At 42.8% G+C, this 19,612-nt stretch overlaps 2 protein-coding genes across 6 annotated transcripts; both read right to left on the reverse strand.

Moving 5' to 3' along the window:
- Positions 1–18: 18 nt before the first annotated feature.
- gcat (glycine C-acetyltransferase) lies at positions 19–6,662 on the reverse strand. Its single transcript, XM_071385570.1, has 9 exons — positions 6,358–6,662; positions 5,531–5,661; positions 5,323–5,424; positions 5,044–5,190; positions 4,516–4,670; positions 4,300–4,382; positions 2,662–2,833; positions 1,968–2,089; positions 19–393 (listed from the first exon to the last, which is right to left on the reverse strand). The coding sequence occupies exons 1-9, from the start codon at positions 6,575–6,577 to the stop codon at positions 242–244; spliced, it is 1,284 nt and encodes a 427-aa protein (XP_071241671.1). The 5' UTR covers positions 6,578–6,662; the 3' UTR covers positions 19–241.
- A 2,459-nt stretch (positions 6,663–9,121) lies between these two features.
- On the reverse strand, positions 9,122–15,370 carry LOC139565337 (target of Myb1 membrane trafficking protein-like). Of its 5 annotated transcripts, none has more exons than XM_071385565.1 (16): positions 15,237–15,370; positions 13,766–13,850; positions 13,584–13,662; positions 13,323–13,472; positions 13,078–13,212; positions 12,787–12,918; positions 12,419–12,535; positions 12,141–12,274; positions 12,032–12,059; positions 11,799–11,922; positions 11,652–11,715; positions 11,162–11,231; positions 10,740–10,808; positions 10,054–10,113; positions 9,775–9,814; positions 9,356–9,599 (listed from the first exon to the last, which is right to left on the reverse strand). In XM_071385565.1, exons 1-16 carry the CDS (start codon positions 15,286–15,288, stop codon positions 9,502–9,504), a joined length of 1,437 nt encoding a protein of 478 aa, XP_071241666.1. In that variant the 5' UTR covers positions 15,289–15,370; the 3' UTR covers positions 9,356–9,501. The 5 variants fall into 5 exon arrangements, with proteins under 5 accessions (XP_071241667.1, XP_071241666.1, XP_071241668.1 ...); XM_071385567.1 differs by lacking the exon at positions 15,237–15,370 and adding an exon at positions 14,575–14,712; XM_071385566.1 differs by lacking the exon at positions 10,740–10,808 and having other exon boundaries at positions 9,122–9,599.
- Positions 15,371–19,612: the final 4,242 nt, after the last annotated feature.

The following is a 19,612-nucleotide window of genomic DNA, read 5'->3' on the forward strand; positions in this document are numbered from 1 at the left end:
CATAGGAAAATACCAACGTTTTGTTAACAAAAGTATTTTATTCATTCAACTGCAACACAAAAGCAACACAAATAGCATTGAGCTTCATCTGTAATACATTACCCTGTATGTAATAAATTATCTTTGTCGCACTGTCATTCATAGGCCTCCTGTGTAATCTGGAACCACAGTCCAAACTCTGCAAGCTGCTTGTCTTTTTAACTTGCTTATTGGCAGCAAAATTATCCACAAGTCCTTCTATTTAAGACACAACTCCATGCTTCCTGCCTGTCTGTATGAAAGCATCTACAGCGCGGTCAATGTCCTGGTCAGTGTGGGCCGCTGAGATCTGGACCCGGATTCTGGCTTTGCCCTTTGGTACCACTGGGTAGGAGAACCCAATCACATACACTCCTGTGGGAGACAGAATAATGGGTACTTGTAGTAGATAGACATAACACTGAAGACTACGGTTCTTCAAGAAAGGCCAGACTGATTCAAATGAATATTTTTTTCCAGCCCTAGTATTCAAGCAGTGTAGTTTGCAGCTAATAAACTATTAGGTCATTGATTGTTGTCAGCTCCCATTTTGTGAGACAAAATTGTTGAATACAAAAAAATCTATGAGTATATCTCTGTCTCCCTCTACAGGTTGATGTGTGTCCATTCATTTGTAATTCCACAGAAATCTTTTTGATCAAGCTTTTCAAAAATACACTGCTCAAAAAAATAAAGGGAACACTAAAATAACACATCCTAGATCTGAATGAATTAAATATTCTTATTAAATACTTTTTTCTTTACATAGTTGAATGTGCTGACAACAAAATCACACAAAAATTATCAATTGAAATCAAATTTATCAACCCATGGAGGTCTGGATTTGGAGTCACACTCAAAATTAAAGTGGAAAACCACACTACAGGCTGATCCAGCTTTGATGTAATGTCCTTAAAACAAGTCAAAAGGATGCTCAGTAGTGTGTGTGCCTCCACGTGCCTGTATGACCTCCCTACAACGCCTGGGCATGCTCCTGATGAGGTGGCGGATGGTCTCCTGAGGGATCTCCTCCCAGACCTGGACTAAAGCATCCGCCAACTCCTGGACAGTCTGTGGTGCAACGTGGCGTTGGTGGATGGAGCGAGACATGATGTGCCAGATGTGCTCAATTGGATTCAGGTCTGGGGAACGGGCGGGCCAGTCCATAGCATCAATGTCTTCCTCTTGCAGGAACTGCTGACACACTCCAGCCACATGAGGTCTAGCATTGTCTTGCATTAGGAGGAACCCAGGGCCAACCGCACCAGCATATGGTCTCACAAGGGGTCTGAGGATCTCATCTTGGTACCTAATGGCAGTCAGGCTACCTCTGGCGAGCACATGGAGGGCTGTGCGGCCCCCCAAAGAAATGCCACCCCACACCATGACTGACCCACCGCCAAACCGGTCATGCTGGAGGATGTTGCAGGCAGCAGAACGTTCTCCACAGCGTCTCCAGACTCTGTCACATGTGCTCAGTGTGAACCTGCTTTCATCTGTGAAGAGCACAGGGCACCAGTGGCGAATTTGCCAATCTTGGTGTTCTCTGGCAAATGCCAAACATCCTGCACGGTGTTGGGCTGTAAGCACAACCCCCACCTGTGGACGTCGGGCCCTCATGGAGTCTGTTTCTGACCGTTTGAGCAGACACATGCACATTTAATTCTAATTGCCTATAATTTCCACCTGTTGTCTATTCCATTTGCACAACAGCATGTGAAATTTATTGTCAATCAGTTTGATTTCACAGAAGTGTGATTGACTTGGAGTTACATTGTGTTGTTTAAGTGTTCCCTTTATTTTTTTGAGCAGTGTAGTTCAGTTCTATAAAATGAGTGGACAAAAAATCCATAGAGTATTTCAAACCAATATACAGACTGTTGTAATGTTTGATAATGCTTGAAATGTGCTTGTGCTCCATTCATATTCAGCCTAAACTGTTTCCTCACCTAGTTTCAGCATGTCATCAGCCATCAGAGAGGCTAGTCTAGCATCTCCCAGCATCACAGGACAGATAGGGTGGTCAGAGCCTGAGATGGTGAACCCAGCACCGGTCATTTTGTTTCTGAACCTACGAGAGAGGGAGAGAATAATGACATTACAGAAATGGCACTCGTTCCTTATACAGTATCAATGCCTTCAACTGTCATTGTTGCTAACTGGGTTCTCTGGGAAACATGTAGTGCTCTTGAAACTATAGACATGTGTGGAAGGACACCAGTGGAGGCTGCTGAGCAGAGGACAGCTCATAATAATGTCTGGAACGGAGCAAATGGAATGATTGATACTATCCCACTCCAGCCATTACCACGAGCCCATCCTCCCCAATTAAAATGTCCCACCAACCTCCTGTGAAGGACACAGTACAGATAAGAGATGAAATAAGCAAAAGTGTTGAATGCAGAATAAATACAGATCTTGTGACTTTTTCAGCACAAGAAAATAGTCAATCTCAAGGTCATTCAATTGCTCTTTTCAAACATGTCCCATTCATGATTTAGCTCATACGCATTTTTCACAAAGACCAACACAAAAAGGCTTATCTGTTTTTGTCCGTGCTCCTATGTTAACCGTTCCATAAGCTTAGACGGTGTCTACCACATTCACCAAAACAGAGGCCCCAGTCCCTTCCCCGGTTCCCACCTCGTGGTTTTGTCCCCGACACTCTGGGCAATCTCATTGGAAGCGAGGAGCAGCTCGACAGCCCGGGTAGCGCAGCCCACGACAGGAGGGGGTAGGGAGTTGGAGAAGAGGTACGGACGAGAGCGCTGCCTCAGCAGGTCAATCAAAGGTTTAGGACCCACTGTGTACCCACCTGAGAGAAAACAGATAGAAAACCCATATCCACCTTATACAGTGCATTTGGAAAGTATTCAGACCCCTTGACTTTTTCCACATTATGTTATGTTACAGCCCCGCCCAAAAAAAATCTGAAATATCACATTTACATAAGTATTCAGACCCTTCACTCAGTACTCTGTTGAAGCATATTTGGCAGCGATTACAGCATTGAATCTTCTTGGGTATGACGCTACAAGCTTGGCACACCTGTATTTGGGGAGCTTCTCCCATTCTTCTCTACAGATGCTCTCAAGCTCTGTCAGGTTGGAAGGGGAGGGTGGCTGCACAGCTATTTTCAGGTCTCGCCAGAGATGTTCGATCGGGTTCAAGTCCGGGCTCTGGCTGGGCCACTCAAGGACATTTAGAGACTTGTTCCAAAGCCACTCTTGCGTTGTCTTGGCTGTGTGCTTAGGGTCGTTGTCCAGTCGGAGGTCCTGAGCGCTCTGGAGCAGGTTTTCATCAAGGATCTCACTGTACTTTGCTCCGTTCACCTTTCCCTCGATCCTGACAAGTCTCTGCCGCTGAAAAACATCCCCACAGCATGATGCTGCCACCACCATGCTTCACCATAGGGATGGTGCCAGGTTTCCTCCAGACGTGACACTTGGCATTCAGGCCAAAGAGTTCAATCTTGGTGTCATCAGACCAGAGAATCTTGTTTCTCATCGTCTGAGAGTCTTTAGGTGCCTTTTGGCAAACTCCAAGCGGGCTGTCATGCGCCTTTTACTGAGGAGTGGCTTCCGTCTGGCCACTCTACCATAAAGACCTGATTGGTGGAGTGCTGCAGAGATGGTTGTCCTTCTGGAAAGTTTTCCCATCTCCACAGAGGAAAGGAACTCTGGAGCTCTGTCAGAGTGACCATCAGGTTCTTGGTCACCTCCCTGACCCAAGGCCCTTCTCCCCTGATTGTTCCGTTTGGCCAGGAGACCAGCTCTAGGAAGAGTCTTGGTGGTTCTAAACGTTTTCTATTTAAGAATGATGGAGGCCACTGAGGAGGCCACCTGCCTCGTGGGCCCATGGGGACCTTAAATGCTGCAGACATTTTTTGGTAGCCTTCCCCAGATCTGTGCCTCGACACAATCCTGTCTCGGAGCTCTACGGACAATTCCTTCGACCGCATGGCTTCGTTTTTGCTCTGACATTCAATGTCAACTGTGGGACCTTATATAGACAGGTGTATGCCTTTCCAAATCATGTCAAATCAAATTAATTTACTACAGTTTTTTTTTAAACCATTTTAGAATAATGTGGAAAAGGTCAAGGGGTTTGAATACTTTCCAAATGCCCTGTATCAATGTATATTTTCAAGTTAGTTTTGTCATCCATTTATGGAGTTCAATTACACAGCCTACATTGTCAACAGTGACATTTCATAACAATTGAGAACATACAGTACCGTTATGCAATTCCATATACGAGTCAAAACAGAGGGAAACCTACCAGCTGCACCTCCCAGTGCTTTTCCCAAAGTAGAGTTGACAATGTGAACCCTGTCCATCACTCCCAGGAGCTCATCTGTGCCTCTGCAAACAAAATGTAATAACACTATTGGTCGGCATAATCCTTTTTAGTTATCCTAGGCATAACTACATCATTAAAGTTCTAGCATAATTTCTCCATCTGTCCTTTTTTCTCTCCACCCGGACCTTCACTCACCTGCCTCGTGGGCCCATGAAGCCTGTAGCATGGCATTCGTCAATGAAGACCATGGCTCCATACTGCTCTGCCAGGTCACAGATCCCCTTCAATGGAGCCATGTCACCATCCATGGAGAACACGCCATCCGTGACAACGAGGCGTAGACGAGATGACTGAGGACAGGGAGCCATGATGACCAGTGAAGCAAACACAGCCCACTAACACTAAAATCAATTCAGCAACCTTAATTTACCCATCACTATGGTTTCAAGCTTCATGGATTTCAAGAGGATTCAGCATAATAAGCTTCATGAAAGGTGGAGCCCTTAATTAAAAAAAATATACTGTGCAATCATATTCTAAGAAATATGTGTAATGGCTGAAAGTAGTGCAGGTATTAGGATGGGGAGGACAGGGTTTAGAAATCCTCCAGCTGGAAGATGGACAGCAGATGATGCCTGTCTTACTCCTCACCCCGCTGTCATTATCCCACATAATCACCTCAAGGAGATTCTTATTTCAATGTGTGTATAGCACCCTCTTTACCTGGGACTCTTTCAGCTGGGTCTCCAAGTCATTCAGGTCCATGTGTTTGTATCTGAACCTCTTGGCCCGACACAATCTGATCCCATCAATAATAGAGGCATGATTCAGCTCATCAGAAAGAACTGCATCGTCAGGGCCCAACAGAACCTGACGTAGAAAAAGAGTGCATTACTACTTTAGGACTGTTTAATACAGTGGCACAGAAACTGTAACGACAGACCATGCAACATAATGTATAAAACAGTTAATCACATGTTAATGTATTCAAGAATCACAAACCTCAAATAGCCCTGCGTTGGCGTCAAAACAGCTGGCATATAGGATGCAGTCCTCACGCTCATGGAACTGAGCCAGCTTCTGCTCCAGATCTTTGTGAATGTCCTGTGGATCATGTGGTAATACGAGAATGAGAGGAGACACAATCACAGAGTAATGTGAACTCACACAGAACCACCAGAAACACTTGAGCAAGCAGTCTTTAGGTTACCTGTGTGCCACAGATGAATCTCACTGAGCTCAGCCCAGCACCATACTTCTTCAAGGCCTCAATCCCTGCCTCCACTACCTGGGGATGGCTGGAGAGGCCCAGATAGTTGTTTGCGCAGAAATTCAATATGTCTATATAGGGGGAGAGAGAAACAATAGGTAAGCATATATAAGTCAGGTTCTCCAGAGGACATGCACATCATAACAATACTGACCCAACCGCCAGAGAAATCTTGATTTACCAGTAACAATTACCACAGTGACCTTGCATGACTGCTGGAGGGAGTATGAGTGAGGGATTTCTACCATTGTGTACTTACTGGCAAATACAGAAGAGTGCCAGCTGTACACGAGAGGACATAAGCCATTCATAAATCAGCACTAGGGGTCAGTCTTTCTCTGGTACGCAAAAGTGAACAGTAACAATTCAGTAGTTACGTTGGTGGCAGAAATATGGGTTTAACAACACCAGCAGCCACCACAAATCACGATAACACTAAGCACACGTATAACTTCCAGTTGCCAAGTAGGGAAAGTCTCGGTCATGTAGCTAGCTACCCCAACACCACCAGGCTGAGATGAATTTCCGCGAAGTTCAGATGGGGCGAACAAAACTAGTAGGTAAACTTGCTAGCGAACTTAGCTTGCTGCAACTTTTAGCTGTCTGTATGCAACAAGTTCGACCTCGTTAGACAACGTGGGTAGGCTAGACTTGCCAACTTTTGCCATGTTTTTCATGTCACTTGAGGACAGCAATACATAGGTAGGCAAATCAATATAATTGAAAGTTGGTGAGCTGACCCCTAACTATAACGTCAGGCTACTCACCGCCACGACTGCCGTCCACGTTGATATGAGGACCCTGCTTGGACGTGATTATTCTTTCTCCTTTCCACGTTCCACCAGTTCGGATCGTTTCAAGTTCATGCTCCAGCACCGATCTAGCCTCGGCGATAGCTGCATAGCTCCGGTTTGAGGTGGTAGTTGAGGGTCTCAAAATATATCTTATTGGGGCACTAAGATAACGGACAGCTGTTCGAAGAGGCATGGTGAATTTCTGTCAAAATCTTTCCAAGCAGTTAATAGGTTGTGACTAGACAGGATAACAACGTAAGGCGTGGCCAAAAATACTGTAAGTGACGTCAAAGTGATATGTAACGCACGTGGGCGTATCATGGAGCACCAATCAGAAGCGATGGGAGTATAGAGGTGCTTTCTGAATCTAACCAAGTCTCGAAACATATAGCCAAAGACAGTACAGTATGAAGACAGTATATCCGATCACACTTGTAGGCGACGTTGGCTGGCTAAACTCATGCGTAGAATCACGTCATCGGGTCTTAGTGGTCGTCTGGCGCCTAACTACGCATGTGCAGGCAGTCAAATCAAAGGCACTCCTTCGATGTAAAATAGTTTTGGACGAAAATAAAAACGTTTCAGTTTGTCACTTTCACGAGGTTGGAGTAATAACATGTTAAACTACTTAAGACATTGGCTCGAATCTAGGTTGTGCCTTTAGATTTCGAGAAAATGTACAACTAAGGAATAATGTTTTACATCTCAAAACCCAAATCCCGGGCTGGAAGTCTCGCGATGTTGCACTTCTGGGTTTAGAAACTCCGTGGTATAACCACACTCTGGGCGAGTTCGTTTCACATGACCAGTTGTCCGGTAAGCGGGGTTCGCACATTTAATTTGCAAGTAACAGAAAGTAGCCTACTTCAAATAAAACATTTTAATTTTCAATTAAACCTGTAGAAAACCAAACCACTGATAAAAAAGATTAGCAACCAAATAAACAAAGCAGTCTCTAAGTCCGTGATTGGGAGTCCCATAGGGCAGCGCACAATTGGCCCAGTGACGTCCAGGTTTGGCCGGGGTAGGCAGTCTTTGTAAATAAGAATTTGTTCTTAACTGACTTGCCTAGTTAAATAAAGGTTAAATGAATAAAACAGCTTATTCTGAAAAAGGCCAAGACAGCAATCTTGATTTATACTGAACAAAAATATAAACAACACGTTACGTGTTGAACTGAAATAAAAGATCCCAGAAATTCTCTCATATTTTGAGCACAAATTGGTTCACCTCCCTATTATTGAGCATTTCTCCTTTGCTGGGGACAAAAGGACACAAACATTTGCAGTTTTGTCACAACACAAGGCCACAGAGGTCAGTTAAGGGAACATGCAATCAGCATGCTGACTGCAGGAATGTCCACCAGAGCTGTTGCCAGATAATTGAATGTTAATTCCTCTACCATAAGACACTTCCGACATAATTGTAGAGAATTTGGCAGTACGTCGAACGGGCCTCACAACTGCAGACAACGTGTAACCTGCGCCAGCCCAGGACCGAAACAACCGGTGTCTTCACCTGTGGGATCGTCTGACACCAACCACCTGATGAAACTGAGGAGTATTTCTGTCTGTAATAAAGCAAGGGGGGGGGGGGTGGACCTATGCCCTCCCATGGTTGCACCCTTGCCCATTCATGTGATATCCATAGATTAGGCCCTAAATACATTTACTGATTTCCATATGAATTGTAACTCAGTAAAATCATAATTTATATTTTAGTTCAGTATAGTTTAGATACCATGCAGCGTAGAGATTTACAGATCAAAATGCAGTATTTCAGAGAACCAAACATTGGCCGAGTTTATGCTTCACAACGCATTTCTAAATTGCCTCTTCCATACTTTGGTTTTAGGCACGTTTGTTTTTAAAACGTTGAACTTGGGATATCAATTCCTTATATCAGGAAAAAATACATAGTTCAACTTCCCCTTGCCCCAGCTGTTTGGAGCTCCTCTCAGCCCTTCGCTGTTCCGTGTAAAAGCTATGGCATCCCAGTTTCTTCAGACACCTTTAAAGTTGATATGACAAAAGCATTATCACTCCTGTAAGTACTTGACAGATTCAACATGCTTTTTTAAATGACATTGGAAACTGCAAAACCTTTTGTGTTATTCACAGTCACAGACTAGTGGAATTATGGTATACCAATTTTACAAACACAGAAATCAGTCATATTTGCAGAACCATGAAATCAGACCACACGCTGAACTCCTCATCTCCCAGAGTGAATAAAAGCAAACTATCTTTAAGACTTCATCTGTGTTTAATATTAACATATTTCATTTTTTATTTAACCTTGTAGGCCAGTTGAGAACAAGTTCTTGATTGACATTGTGTAACATTTGATAAACTTCAAGTACTCCAGAAACAATTAGGTTTGTATTGCTCTTCCTAAAAGTGTTCTGTATTACAAATGGGATTCATCATGAGCATCACATAATTCATTTCCCCTAATTATATCTTATTGCAATCTACTAACATTGTGTTTATCATTCCTGCATTTTCTGGAATGCACACCATTCAATGTTCATCTGAAAATATTGGGCATATTCCATTCTCTTCTAAGAAACATAACAGGAATTAAACTTAATCATTGTGCAAATGTTTGTATCCGTAGCCATACCAGAGGCTGGTGGGAGGAGCTATAGGAGGACAGGCTCATTATAATGTCGAGAATGGAACAAATGGAACAGTACCAAACATAAGGAAACCACGTTTGATTCCATTCCAGCCATTATAATAAGCCGATCCTCCTATAGCTCCTCCCACCAGCCTCCTCAACTGGATATCCATATACATAGTGGCACTGGACGACTTAAGTTCTTATCATAAAGCACTCTTTTAGTGTAAGTTAAAAACACTTGGTCCAAGTTAATTTAGCCTTAACATAAAAATATACATTAAACATACTAGATGAAGACCTTAACCCAGGAGAGTTGAACATAAAGTAGTTCTGTAGTGTACCTGAGTATCAGTAGCACAACCCTATTGTCAGGAGGAGTTGTTCCCACCAGTCATTTGCTCACTGTATGTGCCAATCATACATTCAGACAGTTCAGTCCTCTCACACTATTTGGGAAAACGGCATTGGCTATGTGACAGGTTGCAGCTTGGCCTATGATTCTGAGTGGTTGTTGTCGTCACGAGAAGAAGCTTTCAGGGACGGGAGTCGCTCCGCTGCTCTCACTCTTTCTGCCAGAAACCTGTCAAACTCTAAAAAGGAGGGAGAAGGAGAAGTTGCCTTAGGCGGGCTTTGTCGGTCTCAAAAAGGGATTACTCAGGACTTTGTAATAGTACAAGGAAGCAAACTAAACTGTTGTTGGATCTACATAGCGATACCCAGGGAGTGGATGAGAGCTGGATGAGGAACTAAGAAATAGAAGCTCACCCTCACTTGTCACACCCTCTGAATCAGCCATGTCGTCCTCCTGTGATACACATAACACACATGAAAGCCATGACTGTTGTGTTCACGCCAAAAGTTACATGTCCAAACAAAATTGAATATTTTCAAGAATCCAGGAATGTTACATTTGCTGGGGTAAAGCATAAAGTCCATAAAACCAAATTAGAGAGGGGGTGCAAGGACTGGCACTGGTATAACATGGAACCAAGTTGGACTCTGCTTGTACACCATGATATTGAGTGAATGCTAACAGTGACCCACCTCGTCCACATCCAGCCACTTCTCAATGTCATCCATCACAGACGTCTGACTCACAGGGATCTGGGGGAGTTAGGCAAGAGGTTACTGTAAGCCACTGTTTTCTTGTGATGACCAGACTCTGGAGTACCATTACCATTAGATTTTTCTTGGGCAATCTACACAACCACCATTCACGCATGCTGACCCCTAGTATTCTGATTGAAACCAGTTTATTTTAGACAGGGGAAACTAGGGATCCATCCACCACACCAAAGGTACGGCAGGGAAAACAGAACAGAATGGGATAAATTAGCAAGTATAGTAATGATTCAGAAGAGTTATGATTTAAAAGGGATACTTGGAGATTTTGGCAATGAGGCCATTTTGGACACAGACAAAAATGGTATTCACAAGTTCATATGGCTCTGGGGAAGTAGATAAAGGGCCTCATTGCCAAAATCCAGAAGTATCCCTTTAATGAACACTTATAACACTCAACACATGAATGCAAAAATCAAAGTAAGCTAAAAAATAACCAGATCAGGCACACAGGAAAAAAGATCATACAACCATCCCAGTACAAAGACGGAAGGAAACAATCATTCATTAAAATACACACTAAACATGCTTGAATGCAAAACATCCCAGCATAAGCCCCAGGGGTAGAATGCAAATGGATTGGCACTGTGCCAGCCAATCAGACCCACCATTCCCTTTTCCATCATCCAATCAAACTGTGTCGAGGAGCTGAGGGTGGTGGAGTCTGGGCTGTCACCCTTTACACAGATAGACATTTTTATTTATGAACAAAGATACCGGTAGACATGTATGCCATAACACAAAACCATTGGGTTATGAACAAGGAGACAAAACAGAGACAGACAATCTTATAGCACTAACAAAATTGCCAATTTTGCACGTGAAATTGTGGCAGGACACAGAACATTGTTTACACATATAGAGGCAGGGCAGACCAACACATTACCTAAGACACAGGGTTATTGTACATATTAGTGACACTTAGTAACACTCCACAGGGCATAAGGACTCCATGGACACAAGCAATGCCCTTCCTAAACAAACATCCTTTCAAATCTGTCCTGGGTTAAATCATTCTGGGGTTACTGACCGTTTCAGTGTTGTGTAATCTGGTGTTCTGTGCTTGAGTCAGACTGTCGGCAACACCTTCATTTCGCTCACTGAAACACACATCTCACTGCTTAGAAAATTATGCCGTTTACAGTGTACATACAGTAGTAGAATAATAGCCATCTCCACAAGTAACCATTGGCCAAAGTATGAACAACTTTATTGGAAAACCAAATACAGTGGAGGAACATTCCTTCAACATTTGTATTGCAAATGTTTGCAGTTTTCTCACTAGCTATGTAAGCTTGCAGTTCATGTCAGACTCCATTCATAATCCTTATTGACCGAATGAAGGGCACAAATATCTTGAGAGAGATAAGCAGCCATCCTGAGCCAGTCAGGTTCACTTCCGGTCTAGACTAGTGCACCAGCTTAGCTGGAGCAGGACTGTTATTACCCAAACAAGCCAGGGAGTGACAAGACAACAACAGCACTAGTCCATTTGTTATACCTCGGGAGCTGTCTATTACCTCGGTCTCAGTTGTGTCTGTGAGATGCTCCTGTTCTGTGCAAAGTCATCGAATTCCCTCATACCTATGTGGAAAACAGGGTAAGAGAATGAATTGTACTATAGAGACATTGAGAACCTCTATCAGAGGAACACTGTAGTTACTTACTGAGTCCTGTCATCTGACTAGACACTGTGTCCACTGTTGATCGGCTGAGATGGCTGTGGGTGGGAGCTGTAACAACAGGCTTGATTGCTGCGCTGAGGTCAATAAGGTTGACGTAGGTCGGGCTCTAGGCGATTGGGAAAAATGTGAAGAACTTGAACAGTACATATTTCTCTTCCAAACATGCATTTGTGATGAGGGTAAAGGACCACAGATCCTTAAGAAAAAACACTTACCTGCTGTGTAGCTCTTTGTCTCTGAAACCTGGAAAGGAAACAATGAAAATCATACTGCTATCATAGCAAGAATTATTGACTATCTGATGTTGATAATTTAGGACAATACCTCTGGTAGCGAGTGAATGTGGCATTGATTTCATCATTGACAACCAGCAGCTCCTCGGTCAGTTTCTCCTCACTGAGTCTTGGGACCAGCTCCATTATCTTATCCTGCATGTCTTTACATGCTGCATACAACTCCTACTGACAGACAGAGAGAGCAGGAGATACAGAGTCAGTGAAAAGACAGCAATGGACAAAAGAGAGATGGATACAAACAGATGACATGTGTCACAGCCACAGATGGACAGCCATAGAGAGAGCCCAGCGAGTGAACCAACTAACCTGAAGCAGCTCTGTGTCTGAATGCTTGGCTGTTGCTGGATCCAGTTGAGACATCATATCTGACATCACTGTCAGGTTACCTCGAACCACTCCCAGGTCGGTCTTCAACTTTTTAACCTGGAATAGGAGTCAATGGCATCAGCACTCATATGCTAAATTGTGTGGGGTGGGGTTGGCATAATACGGTAAAGCATCAACTTATTATAAATTCTGAATGTGAAACAAGCAACTGTGAAACATCCACAGTGCACAAGGTAATTGGATTTTAAAGTAATGCCCTGGAGTGAATTCAGCCTGCATGCAAAAGATTGTTGTGTTACTAAAATAAAAGCCATGCCATTTTAGAGGCCATTTTAGAGGCCAATCACCTGATAAGGTGTGAAGGTGAGGGGTCCCTGCTCGCTCTGTTGGGATGCAGGAAGCTGTGGTGATATGGGGACAGGCCTGGGGGATGAGGGTGCAGCAGATACAGTGACAGTAGGCCCGTTATCAGGCACAGTCTGGTGGACAGAGCACAGGGACCAATTGAGTTAGAGACTAGTGTTAGGGAGTAGGGAGTTAAAACAGCTTTAGAGAGGTTTAGCAGAAAGTTGTACTCTGTATTTGTCAGTGAGGAAATGCATGCATGCATTTTCACCAGTCATTGTTTGAAGGTATACCCTATTTGGAGTGTGAATGGGGGAGTATCCGTCTAGTTCAGTCATGGGGAACTCCAGTCCTTTCCGTCTCAGGTCCTCGTATACAGAGACCACGCCCGTCAGAGCTGGCGAGCTGCGGAATGCGTCTGCCCATGCCTGAACAATAGACAAACACATAAACAGCACACACCCGACAATAGCTAGCAGTCAATTCCAACACAGCTCTGTGACTTACTGAAGGTATGAGTACCAATGCCATCTCTCACCTGTATAAGGCTGAGCACCCTGTCATGCAGGACCAGAGGGGGATTATTCTTGGGTAAGATGGACCTGACCAGAACCCCCTCAACAAACTCCCTGGTTGAGACTAGCACATGGAACCTGTGGCCACAGTTCTTCACACACGCTTCCAGTACCTGAGAACCAACATGACATAAGAGAGATGGAGAGAGAAAGAAAGTTAGGTTACAAGTTCATGAAGAAAAGGAAAAAGTATGGTGAATGAGAGAGGTAAATGTGACACTCACAGTCAATGCCAGCATGACCTCTCTGAAGTTCTTGTTTCCAACAATCCTCTTCTTTATTGCTTTGTATGCATCTCTAGGCCTGTAATCATTGTAGGTAAACAATCAACTTCAAACAACAAGAGCACAATACAGTAAGCTGTCAAAGGAAAAAACAGCCCATTATGTCAACAGAGGATACACACCCCTCCTCTGTCTCATTGATGATGTCACAGATGTCCATGTTGAGGGCCCAGTCCTCCGACTGGAGACTGGAACTGGTTGCATATTCTGAGAACAAAAACAATTGAGACATTGCATAAAATTATCTGGAAGACATAGTCACTGTGAAACGGTCTCTGCCTCATAACACAACTGCCTCTACTCATCCATGCGAGTTAAATCCCTTTTTGTTTGTCAAACTCATTCTTTCTCCATCCAACTGACTGGTTCATGTGACCAGCATTAGGTTCCTTAGCAGACGCTTATTAAACAATTTAAAATGTTCTGTCTTCATTCCTCTGAAAGGGAGGGGATAGAAAGAGGATTTAGCTCAGTTGAGAAAGTAGAACAACCTCTCCTACTTGTACCGTCTCATTGTGGTCATATACATTAAAATAGGCAGATTGGTTTTCCATCTATAATTACATCACGGGGGAATTTTCAAGCTTATAAGATAAAATAGTAGGCCACTTGTAGTCTACATAAAAACAAGTTGGCAAGCAGATTAATGATTAAATCAGCAATGTTACTCACTATGAAACATCTACAGTATGCATGTTATTCTATTATTTCTTAAAGGCCCAGTGCAGTCAAAAATGTGATTTACCTGTGTTTGATATATATTTTCACACTATTAGGTGGAAATACAGTGTACTATTGTGAAAATGATAATGACCTTTTAGTGTAATAGATGTTTGAAAAGTCTACCTGAAATTGTTGCCTGTTTTGGTGGGATGGCGTTTTGGTCTACCTGGTAAATTAGTTAATATATCAGTAAGAAAGAGTTCCAAACCTCTGCAAAAAACAGCTAGTTTTCCTCTCCCAGTCCTAGCAAAATTATTGCTTGAGAAATTGCTCTTTGCTACGAAGTAAATTGTTTATTTTTGACCATTTTAATTTAAAACATTCACAGTAAGGTACTGCATGGTTACACGGAAATGATTTGATATCGAGATAAAAATGGCTGCATTGGCCCTTGAAAAAATGCCCCTTTATTAAAATTAGGTCACAAAGGAAGGGAACAATTTTTCACCGCCCCACCCAGAGCTTGCCAAACGATTGGTCTATAGACCACCAACAATACCCAAACTGGCCAATTAAATTGAGGATTAAAACACTGTAAACCCGCCTCTAGGGTATTATTGTGCGGTGCAAGTGTCAATAGCGTAATCTAATCTCTTCTTGTACTGTCAATCTTGATCAATTGACGAACTATAAACAAGCAATTGTCACAGTTTCGTTTCTTATTAAATACATAACCAATAACGCCAATTTCCCTTTCGATAGCCTACGGATTATCTAGTGGCGTTTTATGGAGTGATAGCGTCTGTTTTCCAACAGTAGCCTACCAATGTCTTGTAGCCTGTCATGTCCGATGCAACAATGTAAACTATTTACAAACTCACCTGCCAAACCACTATAAACCTACTTTATTAGTTAAAATGTAACAATTACCTATTCGCTGGCCCACGGGTGTAGTAAACGGGTTCCCTGTCAGAAACTCCATCCTTCTTTCTACCAGGCAAACCAAAATCCAGAACTGCGCTTCGTTCGTTTCCACAGCAGAGGAGTTCTTGCAAAAAACTGAAGCGGCACAAATTGAATTAAATTAGGTTACGTCATCTGTTAAAGTGAAAGTTACATTCACTGAACATTATTGTCTACTAATTGGGAATTTATACATTGCATAAAATGAGACCATATTAATACATTCAGAATGATAGGGTAGCCTACAATAGGGCCACCAGAACATTTGCACAGAGAGGGACAAAAAACAACAACTATTTAGCTATGGACTAAACGATAAACCATCTAAACATTCTACCCCAGCCATCAAAATACGTGGACTATGAAGCTACACTACATGAGAAAAAGTATGTGGACACCTGCTCGTCAAACCTCTCGTTCCAAAATCATGGGCATTAATATGGAGTTGGTCCCCCCTTTGCTGCTATAACAGCCTCCACTCTTCTGGGAAGGCTTTCCACTAGATGTTGGAACATTGCTGCTGGAACTTTCTGGCACAAAAGCATTAGTGAGGTCAGGCACTGATGTTGGGCAATTAGGCCTGGCTCACAGTCGGCGTTCCAATTCATTCCAAATGTGTTCGATGAGTTGAGGTCAGGGCTCTGTGCAGGCCAGTCAAGTTCTTCCACACCGACCTTGAGAAACCATTTCTGTATGGACCTCGCTTTGTGCATGGGGGCATTGTCATGCAGAAACAGGAAAGAACCTTCCTCAAATTGTTGCCACAAAGTTGGAAGCACAGATTTGTCCAGGATGCCATTGTATCCTGTAGCGTTAAGATTTCCCTTCACTGGAACTAAGGGGCCTAGCCTGAACCATGAAAAACAGCCCCAGACCATTATTCCTTCTCCACCAAATTTTACAATTGACAGTATGCATTGGGGCAGGTTACATTCTACTGGCACCCACCAAACCCAGATTCGTTCGTCGGACTGCCAGATGGTGAAACGTGATTCATCACTCCAGAGAACGTGTTTCGACTTCTCCTGAGTCCATTGGCGGCAACGCTTGGCATTGCGCATAATGATCTTAGGCTTATGTGCTGCTGCTCGGCCATGTAAACCTATTTCATGAAGCTCCTGACGAACAGTTCTTGTGCTGACATTGCTTCCAGAGGCAGTTTGGAACTATGTAGTGAGTGTTGCAACCGAGAACAGACCATTTTTACACGTTATGTGCTTCAACACTCTGCGGTCCTGTTCTGTGAGCTTGTGTGGCCTACCACTTTGCGACTGAGCCGCTGTTGCTCCTAGACATTTCCACTTCACAATAACAGCACTTACAGTTGACCGGGGCAACTCTACCAGGGCAGAAATTTAACAAACTGACTTGTTGGAAAGGTGGCATCCTTTGACGGTGCCATGTTGAAAGTCACTGAGCTCTTCTTTAAGGCCTTTCTACTGCCAATGTTTGTGTATGGAGAATGCATGGCTGTGTGCTCAATTTTATACACCTGTCAGCAACGGTTGTGGCTGAAATATCCGAATCCACTAATTGTGTTATTGTTTTCTTGAGTCAAGTCAATTTTAAAGTAACAATATTGTCGGCTCTGCGCTTTACAGCAATTTCAACTAATTCATTTTTCTGCCACTGGGTCGCACTGTTTCATTATAGATCATGTACATGTTAGGACATGTTAGGGTTATGACAGAGATGTTAGATTTACTACAGTCAGTCAGTCGCTAGTTATGTTATGATATGGTTTCTATTTCATATAGGTCAATTCACTTCATTTACTGTGCACTATAAGGAGTTATAGACATGTCTATATTATTTTATTCCAGTGTTTTTAGATAGTAATGACAATATGTGCAACAAAATAACAAATAATATGTACTGTGGATGCTATGACATTGTAATGTCATAGCATAGCTAAAATATTGAATAGTTTGTGCATTTAAACTAAATAACCTGCAAATTACATTCCTTAAATGTTGTTTTCTTCCTCAAAGAGGCTGAGATATACAGGAGAAAAGCCCAATAATTGACTTGTTATGCCGCAAAGTTGCTAGGAGTGACTCAGAATGACTCATGTCAGACGAAAATGAAAACACTTTAGAGGTGTTACTCTCACCGTCTCTGCCTTTACTGTTCTGTACCTCACAGATATGATGCCATAATATCACTAATAAAAGTGTCATATCTTCCTGTGTGTGACTGATTTGGTTGCAGGTGCTTTGAGGTTGCGAGAGTGTTTCAGAGCCGGTCACTGCATGTGTGAGTGTGAATATTGAACATGCAGAAGATAGTGTTTGAGAGATGGTCACTGTCTGTGGTCATCAGATGTGAGTTGCTGTGTTGCACCTGGAATAGTTGTTTTGTTCATTAATGGTCTCATGAGTCTGGGAGTAAAGAGAGAATCAGGGTAACCATCACTGTGCTCTTCTCTGCTGCTGGCCTGTCACACCCAGGGGCTTTCTGACATCACTGGGTTCGACAGCACAGAGACTGAAAAGGCACTGGCCATTTACTGTGACATTTTGCTCCACATACAGTATGTGTATTTCAATGGCATTCAATTGTCCATCTGATTCCAAGTGTTTTTCAACTGTACCAAAGGAGGTTGGTATCACCTTAATTGGGGCGGACATGCTCGTGGTAAGGACCCGAGCGGAATGAGTGGAATGGTATCAAATACATTAAATACATGGTTTCCATGTGTTTGATGCCATTCCATTTGCTGTCCAGCCATTATTATGAGCCATCCTCCCCTCAGCAGCCTCCACTGAACTGTACCCATTAAATTAACACTAACAAAAACTATCTGGATGATTACAGAGAGAATTAACCATTATGGCCTTTGTATACCATAATCATAATGCAATGGGGAATTCTTATTAGGACATGTTGGTATAAAAATGTTTACGGAGTGATAAACCATAAGCATGGTGGCCCATGCTATCTTATGTTGAACAATGGGTGTGAGAAATGGTCTTTCTTGTAAGGAAGGGTACCAGTGTGTTCCAATGCAAAGTCTTGGTGACCACTGCAGTGAACCAATAGCCAGCCTACATGGACCTGTCCAATCCACAGCTGAAAGACAGTCGCTGGCACAGCGTGATTTGTTCTCTCAGAGGAAGCTCATGGGTTCAATATAGGGACTGCAAAATGCCAGTGGTCACCAATACTGAGCCCAGCTCTGAGCCAATAGACAGAAATGTCACATAAAATTATGTCACATCCTCACTGTCAATGTGATAAAGATGAATCGAAAATATAAACAGATTCCATGCAATTTGGAAGCAAGTCAATGTCTGGCCATTGTAATTTCTCCTATCTCCGGTTATTGAGCCAATGGTTTACAAGATCTTGCACATCACATATTGAACTGGGAACTGAGACATAATCGACAGTAACTTGATACATTGAAGATCATTATTTAGCTGTTGTACAGTAGATCATCCAATTGTTAGATTCTTTTCAGAATACATGTTGTTATAAATGCAAATACTGTTCAAGTTGATCTAGAAAAGGTTGCAGAAATGCATAGAATGTGATGGAGGAAAGGGTCTCAACTCTCATCAACTCTTCCTCAACCCTGAGTCAGATAACACAATTCCATAGAAGTATTATTTTACAGCTCTATCAACCAGTATTGATTCAATCTCTCATTGTCACACTTCAACAGTTTTCTAATCCTCCACTAATGAATTCAATTAAACCAGTCACAGTCACAGGGCACAGGTCAATGGAGATACAGTAGAAAGACAGGCAGCAACATGCAAGGTTGGAAAGGCCATCTCTTGCAACTTGTGTTCACCTATGCTTCCTAGGCAAATTTGCAAAACCACATGATTCAAATGCCCTTTATATATAATTGAGATGCCATTATGAACCTATACTTAATTTCTTTAATGTCACTAAACGCACAGTGCTTAAGTTATTACTGGATTAATGTTGTAAAGCATATGAATTTGATATGATGTTGACTTAGATTCTAACACCTCTATTGTTAACTTAAACCCCCTCACCTCAGCATGCTATCTCTAACACCATGCTTTCAATTATAAAAAGAATCATCTCACAGCCTTCATTTCTACATTCATCAATAACAACAACATTACATTGAAAGGCAAGGTGACATGTTGCTAGGGAACAAAACTGTGAAGAGTGGCTGCATCCAGTTGGAGCAGGACGCATGTTATTAAGGCATGCTGGGTTATTCTTCTGGCCCTTTGTGAGAGGCCTGAGATATTCCTCCACTCCACCAACAGCTTCCAGTGGGCAGCCTCCTGATCCCTCCCAATGTGCCACCTCTCTCCATATCTGACATGTACACTGAGATCTCTTATTTAGTTTCACTT

The sequence above is a fragment of the Salvelinus alpinus genome, chromosome 36 (assembly GCF_045679555.1).
Source record: "Salvelinus alpinus chromosome 36, SLU_Salpinus.1, whole genome shotgun sequence".
In the NCBI taxonomy this organism is placed as follows: domain Eukaryota; kingdom Metazoa; phylum Chordata; class Actinopteri; order Salmoniformes; family Salmonidae; genus Salvelinus; species Salvelinus alpinus.

Bases quoted from the DNA above. Each gene is read 5' to 3' on its own strand.
- gcat (XM_071385570.1), bottom strand. From the start codon at position 6,577: ATGCCTCTTCGAACAGCTGTCCGTTATCTTAGTGCCCCAATAAGATAT. The intron at 4,383-4,515 runs GTGAGTGAAGGT...TTTTGTTTGCAG, and splicing joins TTCATGGGCCCACGAGGCAG to AGGCACAGATGAGCTCCTGG. The intron at 2,834-4,299 runs GTAGGTTTCCCT...GTTTTCTCTCAG, and splicing joins AGCACTGGGAGGTGCAGCTG to GTGGGTACACAGTGGGTCCT.
- LOC139565337 (XM_071385565.1), bottom strand. From the start codon at position 15,288: ATGGAGTTTCTGACAGGGAACCCGTTTACTACACCCGTGGGCCAGCGA. The intron at 13,213-13,322 runs GTGAGAGATGGC...TCTATTGTTCAG, and splicing joins GGGTGCTCAGCCTTATACAG to GCATGGGCAGACGCATTCCG. The intron at 9,815-10,053 runs GTGGGTCACTGT...TGTGTATCACAG, and splicing joins AGTGGCTGGATGTGGACGAG to GAGGACGACATGGCTGATTC.